This window comes from Ruditapes philippinarum, unplaced genomic scaffold, assembly GCF_026571515.1.
Source record: "Ruditapes philippinarum isolate M1 unplaced genomic scaffold, ASM2657151v2 ctg287_1_1_1_1, whole genome shotgun sequence".
Taxonomy (NCBI): domain Eukaryota; kingdom Metazoa; phylum Mollusca; class Bivalvia; order Venerida; family Veneridae; genus Ruditapes; species Ruditapes philippinarum.
In genome coordinates this window covers 99,448-120,483 of record NW_026856730.1, presented here as the reverse complement: position 1 = coordinate 120,483, position 21,036 = coordinate 99,448, and the positions used below count along the sequence as shown (strand labels likewise).

The following is a 21,036-nucleotide window of genomic DNA, read 5'->3' as shown; positions in this document are numbered from 1 at the left end:
ACCAGAAAACATGCCTCTATTTCATGCAGGGTTCCCACTCTTAGATATTTTGAAAATTTAAGGACTTTTCCAGGACTTATCAAGGACCATTTTTGATTTCAAGCTATTTGATTTTTTTTGTCCTATGAATATGTTCATGGTAATGTTTAGAACAACATTTAATAACACCAATTTAATACATGTAGTTCATGACATAAATCTAACTCGATCTAAGAAATACTTTGGGTGTCTATAAATAATGAAATGTACTTTGTGACAGCAACTGTTTTTGCAGGTTGTCTGCAATTTGCATGTAATTTTGCTGTTTTTAATGCTTCCGATGGATCACTTTTTTACCAGATATTTATAGTACGGTACTTTAATAAGTAACCTCAGATTTGACTTTAGTCCACCAAGGCTTCATAGAATGGCAAAAGCATGTCACGCTGAAGGGTTACGAAAACTGCCTGCAGGTGTTTCTACATTCAAAATTTCACAACTTTCATGCTTAAGTGTTGTATTCTGCTTAAGCCAGTGCTACAGAGGGTGCACTTTCCAGTACCATATATGAACATATATCAAACCCTAGTCTACAACATTTTCAAGTTTGCTGTTTTGGATGTTATTTCGGGATTCTTTTTTTTGTATTTCAATGAGGTATCTTTTTATTTGATCTTACAATTTTTTAAACCATCTACAAAATATGGCAACAGCACGAAATACCCAAATATACCCAAACACACTTAATTATTGAATTACAGGGTTCTCACTAGGACTTTAAAACATGGAGTCCATGGACTCCCAACCCTGAAAAAGTTGGAGTCCAAAAGCGCGTCGCAATTGATATGTTTACAGATTAGTCATTCAATGTTCACAATAGCATTGCTGATATTTTGAATGTTCAAGAGACTTCCAAAGTAAATAGTTATTCAAAAGAAACTCTGAACTACATAGTATAATTATTGTTTTGTTGTTAATATTTATTATGAAATTATTTCATTATAATGCATTAACCCATGGAAATCTCTTTTTTTTTCACTTTTATACCAAATCAAATTTTTCTCTGGTGAAATAAGTCCACTCTTAAGACAAAAAGTTTGTATTTGTTAAAAAAAAAACGTAAATGTATATAGGCAGCGTTTAGCGGAATGAATAGGAAAATCGTGTACAGATTCACACAGTGTGTAAGAGATTCATCCGATCGACGATTATTTTAGCAAATATCTTCAAAAGGGGGCAAATTAAAGATCGGCATTTAAGATTTAATGTTGATTAAATAATAAAGAAACAATTCATTCGCATGTTTGGCTTGGAAACCGAGAATTTTTGCGAAATTTTAGTGTTTCTGGCGAACGTGAAATCGCCGATGTTCAGGATCAATTTTCGGATAGAGAAAAGCGTATGTGTACCTGGCATTTCGGTACAATATCTTAAATTCTTAATACTCTTATAGAAAGTTTTTGCAAGAATGAAACTAAAGCAAAATTGTGCCTAGAAAATGCCGAAATTATTCGACAATCATTATTGCCGAAAATATTCGACAATCATTCAAAATTACACTCAATTGTAATTTGAGAAAACAGTCTTTAAACTTGCGGCGTAAATAGTCGATAATTTTATCCTTTTGTCGGTAAAATTTGCTAATTTCCAATCAACTGTTGATCAAAGATATAAAATTATCAGCTCGTGATATATTTGGTAATTTCATGTACTGTACAGCGCGTGTATACATTAGTCTGAGATAATGATCGGAAGCGTTATCGCTGATTGGCTAATTGCTTCACGGGTCGATGTGCATAGGACCGCCTACCTATAGACTGACACGCGCTGACGCATTTGTGTAATTGTGGTTGTAAATAATCGGTAATGTTTATGCGTCCCCGGGCAAAATTAAGCGTACGTGGAATCCTTGCTCTGAAATATTTGCGTCCAGCTGCAATAAACATGCGTACCGAGACGCCGAAATAAGCGTCCCCGAGAACCCTGGTCAATTGATATTTACAAAATAATATGACTTAGCCAGCTATAACTGTCATTCATTCCATTGAAATTGGCAGTTCAGATGTTGTAAGAAAAAAATGTGACATTTGCTTATCTAACTGTTAGGTTCATTAATGAATAGGCAAATGTACTTGCAAGATATGATAATATTTGTTGTCTTTATTTAAATTTGTAGGGTATAATTTTGTTGAAATTTCATACACATTCATTCGTATTTTTTTTTATTTAATAGCTTTAATGGTGTATACTGTACTTGGGTATATTTTGGTTAAAAAATGTATATTTGGGTATGTTTGATTACATCTTGGTGAAAGTATATATTGTATTCAAGATTAAAACAGCACTTTTTTTAGTATAACACATTCATTTTAGTGTATTTTGGCTATATTTTGGTATTTCGTGCTACCCAAATATAGTGTGGCCAATTGGCTGTGCTCTGCCTTGACAATATGCAATGCTATTGTTTATTTTATATTGATATACCTTTGGCTTTTAGCATGGTTGTGAGCAATTAGGATAAAAAAGATTGCCCAAGGAAACAACCAGACCTGTGAGCTTTCATCATTTTCATGTGCTTTGAGCACAAGCCAATCAAGCAAACTTGAGGTCGATTTGTGACTGTCTTATTAGATTTTCCAAACAAAGCCGCCATAGTAACCAGAAAATAAATATTAAATCTCATAAATGTCAAACTTGGCCTCCTAAAACACTTGTAAATCGAAAAATCATCAACATTCAAGATGTGGATGTCAATTTACTGTGCTAAGACCGCCATTTTGGTTGTTTGATTGAATTACAGTCAACCCGGTCCCAAGTAAACCCAGTGCAGCCCCAAAATTGGTCAATCCGGCCCCACAATATTTTTATTTGGTCAATGCGGCCCCAAAATTGGTCAGTGCGGCCCCAAAATCGGTCATTCCGGCCCCAAAATATGTATTTTTCAAAGAAAACTATTCAGGTCATTTTGTTGTATGATGGAATAAAATTATTAATTGAATATTATTAACTATAGAACAATAGTAAAAAAACGCGAATTGGCATAAAAGTGTAGGTAAATTTAATTGCGCCGATTAAGACTTGAATACGCAATAGTGATAATGAATAATTATATAACATCAACAATTATATGTAACTCAACATTATTTCAGATGTGATAATGGAACAGTGTAAAGCAATCAATTAACAAAAAAGGTATAGCTGTGAAAACAAATCCTTTAAATTCGATGTAAATTAAAGATGGTTTCATAAGTGTTAATGCGATAATTAGGAAGAAATGCATAGAATTCGAGTTAAAAGGTTTGTATAAATTAAGTTTACAACAATCTTTTTTTCAGCTTCCGACTTCCCTTTGCGGCGTGCACGTCGCTCGGAAGGCATAGGTCACTCCAGATGGGTGACCTAGTTAGGTCAATTAGCTGGTATGACCTAACCAACGGCGAGGGGTGTGGCCCTAAAGAGAGCTGCTGCTCCCGGAAGAGGTGCCTTTCCTCTATTGTCTACCATTGTTCAAGAAACGAGGAATTGGGTCCTAGAGAAGGTCTACGACGAACGACAGCTTGAAAAGACCTCCGTCGCGGCTCTACGACATCGACGACGTTGCAGGCGAATAAGTGCTCCGTTGCAGGCTCTACGACCAGCAATCGTAATAGAGGCCGATTAGTCTGGGACATATGGGAAACCGGCGCCCAGTATAAATAAAACCTAAAACACTGACAACTTTTTTTCAGTTCATTTGAATGTTTTTATTGAATACGTTCATCAGTATAATTAATATTTGTTTCGTATTTTATTAACTTATTTTCAAAGAATATTTACTGTGTAAAAAAGTATTGGAATATTACTAAGTGTTTGAAAAATTGATAGTGTTTTGTGTATAATCATTTTATGTCATTCTGACTTATAACTGTATTGATTGTGGATAAATTGTGCGTGACAGACAGGAGGCAGTGACCCGCGATACCTGTGGTAGATGGCAGCATCTCTATAATAAATCTTACTTAAAAACTGTTAATGGAAACACTTTAGTGTGCTTTTAGCATACAATAACATAGTAATGTCAGATTTGAACACATTAAGGTTTCTTTTCCATGATTTGTCAATAAAATTTTTTAGTTTTTTCTTAATACTTTTATCGTAGGTTAAGGTTGAAGACAGACGTCACCTTATTTTCGCGACGGTAAAAACAGTAAACTATGCATGTGTTGCTTGTTTGTTAATATTAATAGTTTTTATATAAAATAAATAATAAAAAATATCACCGTTAAACTTCTGTTGTTGTTTTTGTTGTTAATTTTTATTTATTTCTTGATAAGTGTTTATATTTCACAGCAAAAAAATAATTTTAAAAAAATGGGGCCGGGTTGACCAGAAATAACATTGGTTTGGGGCCGGGTTGACCAATTTGGGGCCGGGCTGACTTGAGGCCGGGTTGACTTGGAGCCGGGTTGACTTGTACCGGTTTGATTTACCTCCCCTTTTCCAGACTAATTCCCGTACCTTCCCGGACTTTTTTATGTATCAACACTAATTCCCGGAGCTCCTGTTTTCAAATTCACGGACATTTCCCGTTTTCCCGGACAGCGTGGGAACCCTGTATTTGATAATTTTGCATATAGGGAGAATGCAGTAGTTTATAGTTTTTTTCCAAAACTTCTCAAACTATTTGTCCTACACCAATAACTTGACAATGAGACAAATTAAAGTTTGGATTTGAAGTTTTCATGAATTCTTTTAAGGGCAATAATTTTTTTCCCCTGAGATATCTGCTCTTCTTCTGAGTGATATCTATCTACCTACATAGTTTCATGTTGATACCTTTCATTGTTCTCAAGTTATGTCCTTGACAAAGTTCAAAGTGTAAAAATAAACTAAAGGCAATAACTTCAAAATAAGGGAAGGTTACGAAGCTCAAGGTTCTTCTGCACTGCACTTTTACTCAGTGTGATCTACCTACCTACAAAGATTCTGGTTGATTCCTTTTATAGTTCTCAAGCTATGTCCCGGACAAAGTTTAAAGTGTAAAAATGAACAAATGACATTCACTTCAAAATAAGGGAAGGCAGAGTTATGGTTCTTTTGCATTACATTCTTACCCAATGAGGTCTATTTAACTGAAAATTTTGAAGTTGATATTTCTTGTAGTTTCAGAGTTATGTCCTTGACAAAGTTAAAAGTATAAAAATTAACAAAGGGCAATAACTCTAAAACTAGGCAAAACAGAGTTACAATTATTTTGCACTGCACTTCTACTCAATAAGATTTATCTACCTACAAAGTTTCTTTTTAATATCCCTTATGGTTTTAGAGTTATGTCCCGGACAAATTTCAAAGTGTAGAAATAAACAAAGTGCAAATATTCCAAAATTAAGTATGGCAGAGTTACCATTCTTTTGCACTGCACAGCTACCTATAAAATTTGAAGTTGATATCTCTTGTACAGTCTGAGTAATGTCCCGGATAAGAAATCTGCAACAGATTGGCAGACCAACCACCAGCTGACTCCAGTATATCCACACCAACTGGTTTGTCGGGGGTATAAAAATCCATTTTCCCTTAAAAGTCATTATAAACTAAGTGATCCCTGGTTGTGTGGTCAATTTTGACCACTGGAGCCATATTAATAACTTCTGTAGAAGAAAAAGGTGATGCTACAGACCTAAATCTTGAGTGCCATAAATAGTCACCAAGAGCATCACACTATGCCAAATTTGTTTAAATTTGTTTCAATAATTGACCAATTTGTTGACCAGACACGACCATCTATGCATTTATGAGAATATCATATCACTCCTTAAGACATGAAATTGTGAATTTGACATTTATGCTGGGCACCTGATTCTTGCTTGTGATACATTATCATCATGTCCAACCTATGAAAACTATCACAGAATGACAGCTGTGCTGACAGGACACAACATTTAATGCGCTTTTCTGAATGTGACCATGACCTTTCACCTACAAACCTGGACCTTGTTCAAAAGGACAGCTTGACAGTAACCTGACTATATTCCATCTTATAGGAGGAAAAAGTGAATTTGTCAGATATTTTAATCTGGATAAAAAAGTCAGTAAAACAAGAGGACCATGATGGCCCTTAATACACTGCGGACAGGCATTTTTAAGCATTTGAGCAGATAAGCTTATCACAGTAAAATCCCTGTGACCTTGACCTTTGGCACAGTCACCTAAAAATTAAAAGGGGTCATCTACTAGTCATAAACAACCTCAATACCAAGTATGTCTTCAAGACTGTTTAGCAAAGCATTCTTAAGCAATTGATCTTTTTTTAATCAAGGCCCCTGTGACCTTGACCTTTGACCCAGTGACTTCAAAATTAATAGGGGTCACTTAATGGTCATGATCAACCTCCATGCCAAATATGAAGACTGTGGGTCAAAGGTTCCTTAAATGATTGGGCTGACAAACTTTTGAAGTCAAAGTCCCTGTTACATTGACCTTTGACCCAGTGACCTCAAAATCAATAGGGGTAACCTAGGCTACTAATCACAACTAACCTTTATGCCAAAATACAAAGACTTCTGGTTAAAGGAATCTAAAGTTATTGGGTGGACAAGTTTTTTTTTGTCAAGGCCCCTGTGACCTTTACCTCTAACCCAGTGACCTCAAATTCAAAAGGGGTCATCTATTAATCATGACTAACCTCCATGCCAAATATGAAGACTGTGGGACAAAGGAATCCTAAGTTATTGGGCGGACAAGGAAAAACCCACAGACAGCCAAAATACAAAGACTTCTGGTCAAAGGAATCTAAAGTTATTGGGTGGACAAGTTTTTTTTAGTCAAGGCTCCTGTGACTTTTACCTTTAACCCAGTGACCTCAAATTCAAAAGGGGTCATCTATTAATCATGGCTAACCTCCATGCCAAATATGAAGACTGTGGGACAAAGGAATCCTAAGTTATTGGGCGGACAAGGAAAAACCCACGGACAGCCAGAGGGACGGACGGACGATGAGACAGCCGGACATAATTAGCTAATTCCAGTATACCCACCTTACAACTTCGTTGTCCTGGGGTATAACTAAGTGACACCAGGGGCGATGACCCAAGGGGGACTATTAATACCAGTTTTGTAGAGGCCAACAAGGTGATGCTACATTTCAAATATCTAAACTGCAGGCAATGTACTTTCACCACAATAAGACTTAATGTGTTTTCTACGCAAAAATGTTTAGCCTATGAAGCTTAAACCTATGGTTTGCACACCATCTCATTATAAGTAACATTTCTGCCAAAAATATTTTATTTCTTTCTATCGGTTCAAAAAATAAAGAACAGACATGAAATTTTGAAATTGATACAAAATTGCTTAGTGTGACCTTGACCTGCTGAAGGTCAAACCTGAGCTTTGCACATTGTCTCATTATGCAGGGATCATTCTGGTCAGGATTTTTAGTGAGAGATTTTCTCTCATTTGAGAAATTTTAATGAGAGAAATTAGATTTTCTTGAGAGATTTAATTTTCATGACGGGCGAGGTTAAAAATATGGAAATTTCTAACTTGTTTAAATCACTGTACATATAAACATTGTTTATCTAATGAGGATAAAGATGTAGCTCTGTTTATGACAGTGATTTTTGTTTTCACTTTTTTGATTCACCCTATGCCTTTTCTTTTGTGAATTTTTAAACATAATAAAATTCTAATTGTGAAAAATAAATATAACACTTTCATTCTGAAATATAAAAGAATTATACATGGATATCTACTACAACTATTATTTGCAGCCAATGTTCCTAATGGACAACACTGTACTGTACAGAAGTGATTGTTTCGATTTGAAGAATATTTTTTATAACCTTACATTTTGTTTTCTTTATGGATTCTCTTCACACACCTCCCTCCATTAAAAAATGTTCATTGAATATGTGACCTGAACACATAATGACAAATATCTCCATATCCACTAATATAAACAATATCTAAAGTAATTGTTATTCATAAACATCATTTTTAGTGTTAAAAAACACCTTTGAATAACACTCAGCTTCCTTTTAGTATTTTTATTTAATCACGACATCGCGAAAATATGTGACAAATGAATATTTGTCTGTTTTCCGCTGAAACATTCAAAATTCTAGCTGTTGCTGATTGCAATTATATAAAATTAAACACTTTTGTTCAATAAAAGAATATTTATTATCGACTATTTCATCAGGAATCGTAAAACAAAATTTTTAACTTTGTTCTTTACGGCAAAATTTACCGTGGTTGATGTGACATTTAGAAGACAAATTTTACCGATATTTGGTTTTGACATGTCCATTTTTATGTTAGTCTGTGTCTAACAATTTTTATTAAAATCAATTAAAAGTGTTTTGTGTAAATTCTCGACTTACAGAAAGATAAAGGTTACAATAGCCATCGTACCGTATTTCTGTACGGTGAATTTGCGGTCTCCGATCAGCAATTATTTTAGGCTAAATAATTCAAAGTGTTGGACTACTTTTTGGAGTTTTTTTTAACCCATTTCATTAATGAACAGTTTGAAATTAAATTCTTGATGAGAATCATAAATTTTTCATCATATTTTTGAGTGATTTTAGCATTCTTTAGATTGTGATCAGACATTTTCCAGCTCAAATTGCCGTGCGAGATTTTCTCTCATTTCACAAATTTCTCTGAGATTTTGGTGATTTTTTTGCGAGAAATCACGGAAATCGCCCCCTAGAATGATCCCTGTTATGGTTAACATTTCTGCCCAGTTTGAATTTCTTACATGGGTTCAAAAGATACAGATTAAACACAATAAATGCTAAATGATGGCAGGTGCATATAGCAATATATGCAAACATCTTTTCGGATGTATAAAAGTGTGAATGACAGACACCAGACACGGGTATCACAATAGCTTACCTTGAGCATGTTGTGCTCAAGTGACCAAAAAGGGGAAAACCTTTATAAAGAATTATTTTTTTATTAGTTTAGTCAATATACCCTAATTTGGGGGTCAACCTAGAACTAATTGCAAAAGTTTTAAAAGTTTGTTTTTTCTGAAACTACTATGTATGTACATTTATCCATAAAAAGTCCTGAACTTTTGCTGTTGCAATTTCTGAGAAAATGATGTCTGAATTACATGGTACCTTGGATTTCATGAAAAATATACAGACTCAGGAAGTAAGTTTACATATCAATATTTATTGTTTATTTTAAAATTGTATTAAGTATATCATTACAATATCAAATAATAAACAAGATATGTTTGTAAAACATGTATGCCCCCTATCGGCAGCCAATTAGTCATGTGATCAGGTTATTATGCATGACTTCTGACCCAGTGAACAAACAATTAATAAGGGTTATCTAGTATCTACTGGTCATGACTAGTCACAAGGTAATAATTATTGTGACCCCATAGGTTGTGTGCAGCAATTTAAGTTATTACAAATCTTACCAAATAATATATGCATAAATTTTATGAATCATGTAGGCCTCATTAATGACAGCCAAGTTGTTATATTACATCAGACCTTCAAATGTGTATACCAAAAGCATTTTTAGTTTAATATAAAACAAGAAACATGGCAATGCCACGAAACCAGGTTTTCAATTATCACCATTGTAGATAAATATGTTGTAGTTGAAATACAAATACAAGCAACAAACAATGTTACTATGTGCAATGTAAATCATGAATAATGTAGGAGGTAATTTGCGCACAGAAAAATTGTTCACTATATATTCTGTATAAGGAAAAAAAAAACAGAGCCATAATTAGGTCAAATATTGTACAATCACAAAACCCCGACAATGTGAGCCGGGGGCACATTGATGACAAAAGCTTCTGTGAAAGTTTGGTCAAAATCCGTTTGAAAAATGTAGGAGAAGTTAACACAGAAGAAATTGTTCACTATATATTCTGTATAAGGAAAAAAAACAAAGGGCAATAATTAGGTCAAATATTATCCAATCACAAAACTCCGACCAATATGCGCCAGGGCACTTGATGGACAAAGCTTCTGTGAAAGTTTGGTCAAAATCCGTTGAGAAATGTAGGAGGATTTGAGCACAGAAGGAGCTGTTCACTATATATTCTATATAAAGGAAAAAAACAAAGGGCCATAATTAAGTCAAAAATTATCCAATCACAAAAAGCCCCATAATATGTGCCAGGGCACTTAATGACACAGCTTCTGTGAAAGTTTGGTCAAAATCTGTTGAGAAATGTAGGAGGAGTTGCGCACAGAAGAAATTGTTTCACTATATATTCTATATAAGGAAAAAAAAACAAAGGGCCATAATTAAGTCAAAAATTATCCAATCACAAAACCCCGACAATATGCGCCAGGGCACTTGATGACAAACATTCTGTGAAAGTTTGGTTCAAAATCCGTTGAGAAATGTAGGAGGAGTTGCGCACAGAAGAAAATTGTTTTACACCCGCCCGCCCGTCGCCCGCCCGCCCTCCCGCCGACATACCTCAATCTAATAACCAGTTTTTTCTTCGGAAAACCTGGTTAAATATCAACCAAGGCAACTTGAGTTGTTGAGTTATTGGTCAGAAAACCGTCATTAAATACAAGGTCAATATGACATTGACCCCTTGACCCCAAAATCAATTAGGGTTCATCTACGTGCGTCATGACCAAATCATCATACCAAGTTTTGAAGTTCTAGGCCTAAGCGTTCTTTAGTTATGATCAGAAACCGTTTTTTTACCTACAAGGTCAATGTGACCTTGACCTTGGACCACTTGACCCCAAAATCAATAGGGGTCATCTGCTGGTCATGACCAATTATCATTACCAAGTTTGAAGTTTCTAGGCCTAAGCGTTCTTTTAGTTATTGATTGGAAACCGTTTTTACCTTTACAAGGTCAATGTGACCTTGATCTTTTGACCCTTGACCCAAAATCAATAGGGGTCATCTGCTGGTCATGACCAATCACCATACCAAGTTTGAAGTTCCTAGGCCTAAGCGTTCTTAAGTTATTGATAAGAAACCGTTTTTAACTAAGAGGTCAATGTGACCTTGACCTTTGACGCCTTGACCCAAAATTCAATAGGGGACATCTGCTGGTCACAACCAATCATCATACAAAGTTTGAAGTCCAAGGCCTAAGCGTACTTTAGTTATTGATCAGAAAAACCGTTTTTACCTACAAGGTCAATGTGACCTTGACCCCTTGACCAAAAATCAATAGGGGTCATCTACTGATCATGACTAATCACCATATCAAGTTTGAAGTCCCTAGGCCTAGGGGTTCTTAAGTTATTGATCGGAAACCGTTTTTACCTACAAGGTCAATGTGACCTTGACCTTTGACCCTTGACCCAAAAATCAATAGGGCGTCATCTACTGATCATGACCAATCACCATATCAAGTTTGAAGTCCCTAGGCCTAGGGGTTCTTAAGTTATTGATCGGAAACCGTTTTTACCTACAAGGTCAATGTGACCTTGAACTTTGACCCCTTAAACCCAAAATCAATAGGGGTCATCTGCTGGTCATGACCAATCACCATACCATGTTTGAAGTTCCTTAGGCCTAAGCATTCTTCAGATATTGATCAGAAACAGTTTTACCTAAGAGGTCAATGTGACCTTGACCTTGACCCCTTGACCCCAAAATCAATAGGGGTCATCTACTGATCATGACCAATCACCATATCAAAGTTTGAAGTCCCTAGGCCTAGGGTTCTTTAGTTATTGGATCAGAAACCCGTTTTTTACCTACAAGGTCAATGTGACCCTTGACCTTTGACCCCTTAACCCCAAAATCAATAGGGATCATCTGCTGGTCATGACCAATCACCATAGCAAGTTTGAAGTTCCTAGGCCTAAGGTTCTTTAGTTATTGATCGGAAACCTTTTTACCTAAAGAGGTCAATGTGACCTTGACCTTTGACCCCTTGACCCCAAAAAATCAATAGGGGTCATCTACTGATCATGACCAATCACCATACCAAGTTTGAAGTTCTAGGCCTAAGGGTTCTTTAGTTATGATCGGAAAACCGTTTTTGCATTCAAGGTCAATGTGACCTTGACCTTTGACCCCTTGACCCCTAAAATCATAGGGTCATCTACTGGTCATGACCAATCACCATACCAAGTTTGAAGTTTCTTAGGCCTAAGGGTTCTTTAGTTATCACTCGGAAACCGTTTGGTCACGGGACTGACGGACGACAAGTGCAAAGCAATATACCCCTCTTCTTCGAAGTGGGGGCACAATAACAAAAACTAGAGGATGCTTTTGTAAAAAAACGCGCATGTCTCCCCCATGCTGAGAATAACTGCTGAATGGAAAGCAGGAATGAAATGGAGATAAGATAATGTTAAATACCCGGTAGTCACTTCAATGAAGGCTGTCTATGGATGGTTTCTATTGTTAAGGTTGTTTTTGAGAAGATGCTTCCTAAACTGTTTGTTTTTAACCAGGTATTCAATTTTGAAAATCCTGGTTATTCAATCAGCGTATGGCAGGGCGGGCGTCAAACGAAATTGCACTTGATGGTCATATCATATATAGTTTCACAAATGAAATTAAATGAAATTGTGTCTGCTCCATAATTCTTCAAACCTTAAAGGATTTTGATGATACTTGAAACAAACGTTCATATTGGTTTGTCAGATTTTTTTTACACTATTGAAAGACAAACTCAAATTACAATGTATGTAAAATCATGATAACTGTAGTGTGTTGGGATGACTCCACTCGTTTTTCACAATGAGCCTCTCTGGTAGATACTTGAAACAAAAATTCACCACATCCAGAGAACGTGTAGAGTACATGTTTCGTATGGCTGGTTCCAAGGTCAAGGTCTACTTGACACTTGAATGTCATATCATATATAGTTTCACAAAAACGAAATTAAAGGAAAATTGTGTCTGCTCCATAACTCTTCAACCCTTTGAAGGATTTTGATGATACTTGAAACAAACGTTCATATTGTCAGATTTTTTACACTATTGAAAGACAACTCAAATTTTAAGTTTTGTCAAACATTTATAACTTCTTTGTGTGTTGGGGGGGCTCCACCGTTTTCACAAACAACCTCTCTGGTAGATTTTGGGGTCAATAAGGTTTTTGTGTGCCCTTTGTAAACCTTGTTTATTTTTTGTTTAAAGCATGTCCCTAAATTTTGGGGGGTCAATGGGTGTTCTAAAAAATTGGGAAAGAGGTCAAAGTTGAAGGTTTTCCTAGGAAAATATGCCCGTTTTCTTTTTGGTGAAAATTTTCCCAAAAACAAGGGGAAGCTTTTTAAAGGGAAAAAGTTAATCGGCCCAAGAGGAGGTTTATAACAGAGTTTGAAAAGGGGGTTGTTTAGTTAAAAATTTTACAGCAAAAAACACTCCCATTCCCAATTTCATCCTTGGGATTCGTTTTTAAGCAAAGTTTTTGATGAATGAGAGGGGGTACAAAACCACCTTTAACAGTTGACTGATTAGTGTCCAATGTATTCAGAAGGAACTCTAGTTATCATCCGGAAACGAGAAATTGACCAACGGTCACTGTGACCTTGACCTTTGAACTACTGACCCCAAAAACAATAGGGATCATCTGCTCAATAAGACCAATCATCCTATGAAGTTTGAGGTCTGTAGGTCTAAAGGAACTCTAGTTATCATCCGGAAACGAGAAATTGACCAACGGTCAGTGTGACCTTGACCTTTGACCTACTGACCCCAAAAACAATAGGGATCATCAGCTCTATAAGACCAATCATCCTATGAAGTTTGAGGGCTGTAAGTCAAAAGGAACTCTAGTTATCATCCGGAAACGAGAAATTGACCAACGGTCACTGTGACCTTGACCTTTGAACTACTGACCCCAAAAACAATAGGGATCATCTGCTCAATAAGACCATTCATCCTATGAAGTTTGAGAGCTGTAGGTCAAAAGGAACTCTAGTTATCGTCCGGAAACGAAGAATGGACGGACGGACTGACGGACGGACGGACTGACGGACGGACAGGTCAAAAACAATATGTCTCCCCCCGAGGTGGGGGAGACATAATTATAGTGTCAATCAATAAAAATGCAATTATCATATGATTACTATTTTTTTACTTAAACTGCATAAAAATATTACCCCACCCACTATTACACATTTTACAAAAGTTTATTACATGCTTTTCCGTGGTTTATATAAATATATCAGTGAGTTAAAAACTGGTAATTTCAATGTTTTAAACAGTGAAATTATCAATTTGATAATTTCACTGTTTTGAATATTTGAGCCCAGTACGTTGTTTCAGTGAAATACAAGCGTTCACAGTACTGGAAACCAACTTAATGACGTGACGTCGTAAATGACGTCACGTTATATTATTATTTGGCGCCCTTTTCATTTAGTAGTAAGTTAAAATGTCTTTTTAAACGTTTCTTTGCATATAATAAAAAGAAAATTTGTTTAGTTTAATGTAAGATCGAAATATATTTCACCTCGTGAACACCAAAAGTTCATATTTCACTCGTGGCTGCGCCACTCGTGAAATATACCTTTTGGTGCTCACTCGGTGAAATATATTCCGATCTTACACTGAACTAAACAAATATCCTCTATATAACAAATATATTCCAGGAATAATTCCTGATAACATCATAAAAGTAAATAAGATTTTGACAGTGATTTCATCAAACAAAACACATTAAATCCATTTTAATGTTTGAACGAATGTTTATAACACTCAAAATGTAATTATAAGGTAACGGCCTCTGATGATGAGCGACTACATGTACTGCCGTGCTTGCGCTATCATAGCAACGTCTGACATTTTTTACTCACAGGTATTGTTGCAGAATAGATTTTGTTTGTTTGGTTGGTTGGTTTTATGTTGCACAAACACAAATTTGGTTATTTTGCACGAAAATAGAAAAGATGATTTGGCTAACATCGGGTGTTAAAACTTAAAACAAAACCAGGCCACCTCACCTACTTGAGCTTAGAGATGTGCAGAGACTCCAGCAATTCGAACTAATTTAGTTTTCTATTACAATCACAAGAGATAAACAGTGGCTACATTTCTTGCAGGATAGTGTTATAAGTAATTGATAAATTAATTAATTGAATCGAGAATTATATTTTGTTTGTGTTTAATGTCTCATCATCAATATAAAAGTAATATGGCGACTATTTAGATAACCATGTGGATGATGACCACAGGGACCTCGTCGTGCATTATTTCAGGCACAAACAGGCGCCTGCGTAGAACAAGCTAGCCGAATAGTCGCCTCACATGAAAGAATATGGCCCTTAAAAGCCTCAAACATAAATTGGTGAGACGTTTGTGGTTTAAAGCCAATGACCATCCACTCCCTGCCTCACAAAAAGATAGTAAACCAGTTAATAGAACATTTCAATGTTATAATTAAAGATGTTTGACAGGTTTACCCTTTATAAGCGGTTGTTTGCATATATAGCCTGAGCTGCTTATATTATTAATCTAAAATGCAGCACCTTTCCTCTAGAAAAAAAAAAAAGAAAACTAGAAATGTGTCATCATGCCACGGATGCCCCCGCATGCAGCCAAAATTTCAGATGTTATAATATTTAGTTCCAAATTTGTTTGCACAAATTATTTTTTTCATTTTAAGTTCAAAGCCCTTAAAACTTTTCAATGCATATTTGTAGCCAAAATAATGGCTACATACATTTCCACAAAAGTATGAGTGCTGAAACTGAAAGTTCAAAATTTTTCCAACATTCAAGAAAGATAAGTTTGTCCAAAATCATTGAACCACGACCAAATCAAACTTAAACTGCTTATTCTTAAGATGTATTTATATTATTTTCAAAGTGAAAGGGACATAACTCTGCCAAAAAATCATCGAACCATGACCAAATTCCAACTTGACCTGCCCATTCCTTTGACATATCCATATGTCAAATTTGAGTTGAATATGTAACACTGTTGGGTAGATAATGAACAGAAACTGTAAATTTCATATAATTTTCAAAGTGAAAGGGGCATTACTCTGCCAAAAATCATTGAAGCATGACCTAATTCGAACTTGGCCTGGGCATTTCAAAAACATATCCATATGTCAAATTTGAGTTGAATGTGTTGTACCGTTGGGGAGATAATGAACAGAAACTGAAAATTTCATATTATTTTCAAAGTGAAAGGGGCATAACTCTGCCAAAAATCATTGAACCATGACCAAATTTGAACTTGACCTGCGCATTCCTTTGACGTATCCATATGTCAAGTTTGAGTTGAATGTGTTGTACCGTTGGGGAGATAATGAACAGAAACTGAAAATTTCATATTATTTTCAAAGTAAAAGGGGCATAACTCTGCCAAAAATCATTGAACCATGACCAAATTCGAACTTGACCTGTATTTTCTCATGACATATCGATATGTCAAGTTTGAGTTGAATGTGTAGTTGAATGTGTAGTACTGTTGGGGAGATAATGAACGGAAACTGAAAATTTCATATTATTTTAAAGTAAAAGGGGCATGACTCTGCCAAAAATCATTGAACCATGACCAAATTCGAACTAGACCTGTATTTTCTCATGACATATCCATATGTCAAATTTGAGTTGAATGTGTGCAGCTGTTACTAAGATAATGAACGGAAACTGATGATGACGGAATGACAGAATGACGGAAGGACGGAATGACGGAACAGGGTAACACTATCACAGGAGTTAAAAATAGAAAAATCTTCTGTTTTACATGGCGGGGGCATAAAACTTTGTCTATTAATTAAGTTTATATATAGTTTATATAAATGTACGATTACATTATCCTTGCTATACTAACAAACTTGCCAAGTTTAAACTTAAAGTAAATAGCTTTGACAGGTTCTCAGAAAATGTATCTTTACAAAAATGTTAAACATATCATGACAATAACTCGTCAACAAGAAGAGCTAAAAGCATTATTTAACAGATGTATTGGTGGACATGGTAACAAAAATACTAATCAACTATTTGCCCGGATCACATTAGGGTCAAGCACATCTTAGCATCTCTATAGAATAAAAAACAAGAGGGCCAAGATGGCCCTAGATCGCTCACCTGACACATCGAACTCATCCCAGCAATTACCTAGACAAGCATTTTGACCAAATTTCATGACAGGTGAGTCAAATATGTGACCACTAAAGTGTTACCAAGGATTTTTCATATTTGAGCAGTTTGACCTAGTTTTTGACTCCAGGTGACCCATATTCAAACTTGACCTAGAAATCATCAAAACAAAATTTCAGACCCATTTCTAGGATCTCTGGATTAAAACAGAAGATTTTTCTATTTTTAACTCCTGTGACCTAGTTTTTCATCCAAGATGACCCATGTTTGATCTCATCCGAGCAATTACCTAGGCAAGCATCCTAAACAAGTTTGATGATAATTGAGTCAAAAATGTGACCACCGGAGTGTTAATAAGGTTTTCCTACTTTTAGCTCCTGTGACCTAGTTTTTCATCCGAGATGACCCATGTTCGAACTCATGCGAGCAATTACCTAGACAAGCATTCTGACAATTTTGAAGAAAATTAGGTCAATAATGTGACCACAACAGTGTTAACAAGGTTTTTCTATTTTAAGCTCCTGTGACCTAGTTTTTCATCTGAGATGACTCATGTTCGAACACATTCGAGCAATTACCTAGACAAGCATCCTGACAAAGTTTGATGACAATTGAGTAAAAAATGTGACCATTAGAGTGTTAACAAGGTTTTTCTATTTTAAGCTCCTGTGACCTAGTTTTTCATCTGAGATGACTCATGTTCAAACTCATTCGAGCAATTACCTAGACAAGCATCCTGACAAAGTTTGATGACAATTGAGTCAAAAATGTGACACTAGCATGTTAACAAGGTTTTTCTATTTTTAGCTCCTGTGACCTAGTTTTTCATCTGAGATGACCCATGTTCGAACTCATCCGAGCAATAACCTAGACACGCATCCTAACAAAGTTCGCTGATGATTGAGACAAAAATGTGACCACAACAGTGTTAACAAGGTTTTTCTATTTTTAGCTCATGTGACCTAGTTTTTCATCCGAGATGACCCATGTTTGAACTCCTCTAATCTGATGAATTCAAAACAATCTTATACAAAACTACTATCTAACAAGAAGATATTATCTGTCTACATGTTAAATTGTAAGTCATACCTGGACTAAGTTGCATCACTTGATGAGTTTCCACAACTTCAGCAGTGTTGGTAGAAAATAACAAATCATTACTCTTATTAAAAACCTCAATGTTAAATCTCTTAAGATCTCCATTTGGAACCAATGGTTTTAACCATTTCAAGGTGATAGACTCATCTTTCAGCATATCACATTTAACTTCTGTTGGAGGATTTGGTACTGAAACAAAGTTAATACATAATTATTCAAAACTTACACTTTATATCTAAAAAAATTCTTTTAGGCAGAGAAGAAATACAAAATGTTATATTGTCTATGTTTGCAACAAGACTGATACAATAAGCTGGGACGTCTTCAAATGTTTGGCTACAGACATACATATGCAAAGTGACTGACTCATTAAATATCCTTATTAACATTTCAATATTCTCCCCCAATGAAATTACCATTAGTAAAAATCAACCATTTATAATGTTCAAATCATAACAAATCATCTACTTCAAACAATAGCAATCAGTATAGTTACCCTGTACTGTTGTTGTGATTTGTTCCACATAAAAATCACTCTCTTCATAGCTTGATCCCTGTCTTCCTTGATAAAGTTCACTTCTTGCTGAGATTTTCACATCATAATGATAACCATTTTTCATATTTTGGTAATAAATGTTGACAGAAGTTTTAGAAGTGTCATTGGTTGTTAGCGGACTTGTACCATCAAATAATTGTACTCTATAAGAAAGAGCAAAACCACTACTAGGGACACTCCAGCCAATGTTTATCTGCTGATCTGTAGCATCTAAATCTGGAGTTGTCAGTAACCTTGGTTTGTTTGGTTCTAAAAAAACAATAACGATAATATAAATGACTAATAATAAACTGATAAAAAATATATTTATAAAAGTTGTATCTGAATTGCCTCTACACTTTCTGTTTAACTTCTAATTACACATGTTACATATCACTGAGCTTCTGATACAACATATTTGTCTTTAATAAAGTTTTTTATCTAACATTGCTGCAAAAACAAACAAACACACAAACAAACAACAAAAACCCCAACCAAATTACAATTCTTTGAGCATGATTTAAAATCTAAGTATAAGCAATGAGGAATCAACTGATTAAGTTTTTTACAATTTACTGAAATGATCTTATAATACATGTACTGTCATTTGACAGTAAATACTGAAATGATTAAAATAGATGTAATATATGTTTTTAACAGTTATTGTCCCCAATATTCTTGATATTTGATTTCAAATACAACAAACCAATTAGGAATCCATTACTCATTAAAAGCAAGATCACCATATACATGTAGCTCAAAAGACTCACCTGGATACGGTTTATATGGACAAGATCTAATTACTAGGATATTCTTTTTGTATCTTAGACTGCTAAGTTTATTAATTTTGATGACATTAATAGAATATATGATGAAGAATTCAGAAATAAAAGATATAAATTTTGCCTATATACCCCTTTAACAGTTAAGAGCACTATTTGCTCTTAACTAATATACAAAATTATTTCTTTCATACAGATTTTTCGGAAGTTTGTTTTTCAAAATTCAAACAATGATACAGTAAAACTTCATGCAGAAAATATAAAGCTTTATATAAATTGGAACAATTAATAGTGTTCACTTTGAACAAAAGGTAGATAAAAATATTTTATCATAAAACTTATAACACAATATTCATATCTGCAATCTGAAATTGTGCAAATGTATTTTTTTTTCTTCCATATTTGGCCAGTGTGGTTTGTTTTTGACTCCCAGATGATGAAATATTCTAATATGAGCTAGAAATTATCAAAACACTTTCATTTGCCCCTTTTGTCAAGTATTGGTTGCAAAATAATGACAAAATGGGTAAAGGTACCAGTATTTTCAGAATTGTGTTACAAGCTTAGATAGACTCTGGTCTCTAAAACCTCTAGAAAAGGTTTAATCAATATCTTAAATTCAATTGTGACCTCTGGAGTGCAAAGAACTGATGTAGATAATAGACAATGTACAAAACTTTTTAATGAACAAAGCTTTTAGTTCACCCTTCAGCATTTTGTACTCAAGTGTGCTAAAAGAAAGAATCATTTCGAATTTGTCAGCCAATGCAGAAGATCAATGACCTACATGTAATTGTTAAATAAATGACAAAAGTCATACTTAACATGTTTTTAAGATATATACTCACACTATTTCTGTCTGTAATTTAATCCTCCAAAAGATAAAACTTACTTGAAGCTTGCTCCAATGTCAAAAATGTTGTCCGAGTATGACCTTGCATAGTTTTAGTGTTTACTGATGTCACCTTCACCTTATATGTCTTTCCTGCTGTTACACCAGTACTGATATCAAAGGATGTAGTACTGGCAGAAACCTCACTATTTCCTCCTGCCAGACTATTATCAGAATTTTTAAGACTCCATTCTACTTTATACATGTTAATGTGAGATGCTTGTCCTCCTGAAGGTGGTGTCCATAAAACTTTAAATCCTGAAGTTGTTACTGATTGAAATGTTATTCTAGTAACTTTAAGATCAGATACTGAAACAGAATTGAGTTTATATGTAAAGAAGTGCAAAATGTTAGCATCTTCAAATTCTTTTTAAAATCAAAATAGAATACTTAGAAAATTCTATTTCTGTTTTAGCAGGCATTAAGGATGACATTGCCAGTCTGACAAAAATACAGAGACCATCTATATTGGCTTATTTTTCATTAAATATTTATTTTATTAGGTGCATAAGCACTTAAAATTTTATAGAAATGTTCGCAGATTGACAATTAGTCCCTGTAATTCTTAACAAGAGGGCCATGATGGCCCTGAAATCCCTCACCTGTATATAGGTCCCAGGCAGGGGCAAATTTAAACCCAGGGGCTTTTATTTGAACAAACTTGGTAGCCACCAATTAGAAGATGTTTCTTGATAAATATATAAGCTCTAGCTATTTGGGGTTTTTAAAAGGAGATTTTAAC

General features: G+C 34.9%; 1 protein-coding gene across 1 annotated transcript in view; it reads right to left on the bottom strand.

The window, feature by feature from the left end:
* LOC132747501 (tyrosine-protein phosphatase 10D-like) overlaps window positions 1-21,036 on the bottom strand; it is an 85,451-nt gene that overhangs the window by 47,559 nt on the left and 16,856 nt on the right. The window contains exons 5-7 of the mRNA XM_060736901.1: window positions 20,295-20,603; window positions 18,582-18,890; window positions 18,077-18,274 (exon numbers count right to left, since the gene is read on the bottom strand). Of these exons, the coding sequence (XP_060592884.1) occupies window positions 18,077-18,274; window positions 18,582-18,890; window positions 20,295-20,603 (816 nt within the window). The remainder of the gene's footprint in view (window positions 1-18,076; window positions 18,275-18,581; window positions 18,891-20,294; window positions 20,604-21,036) is intronic.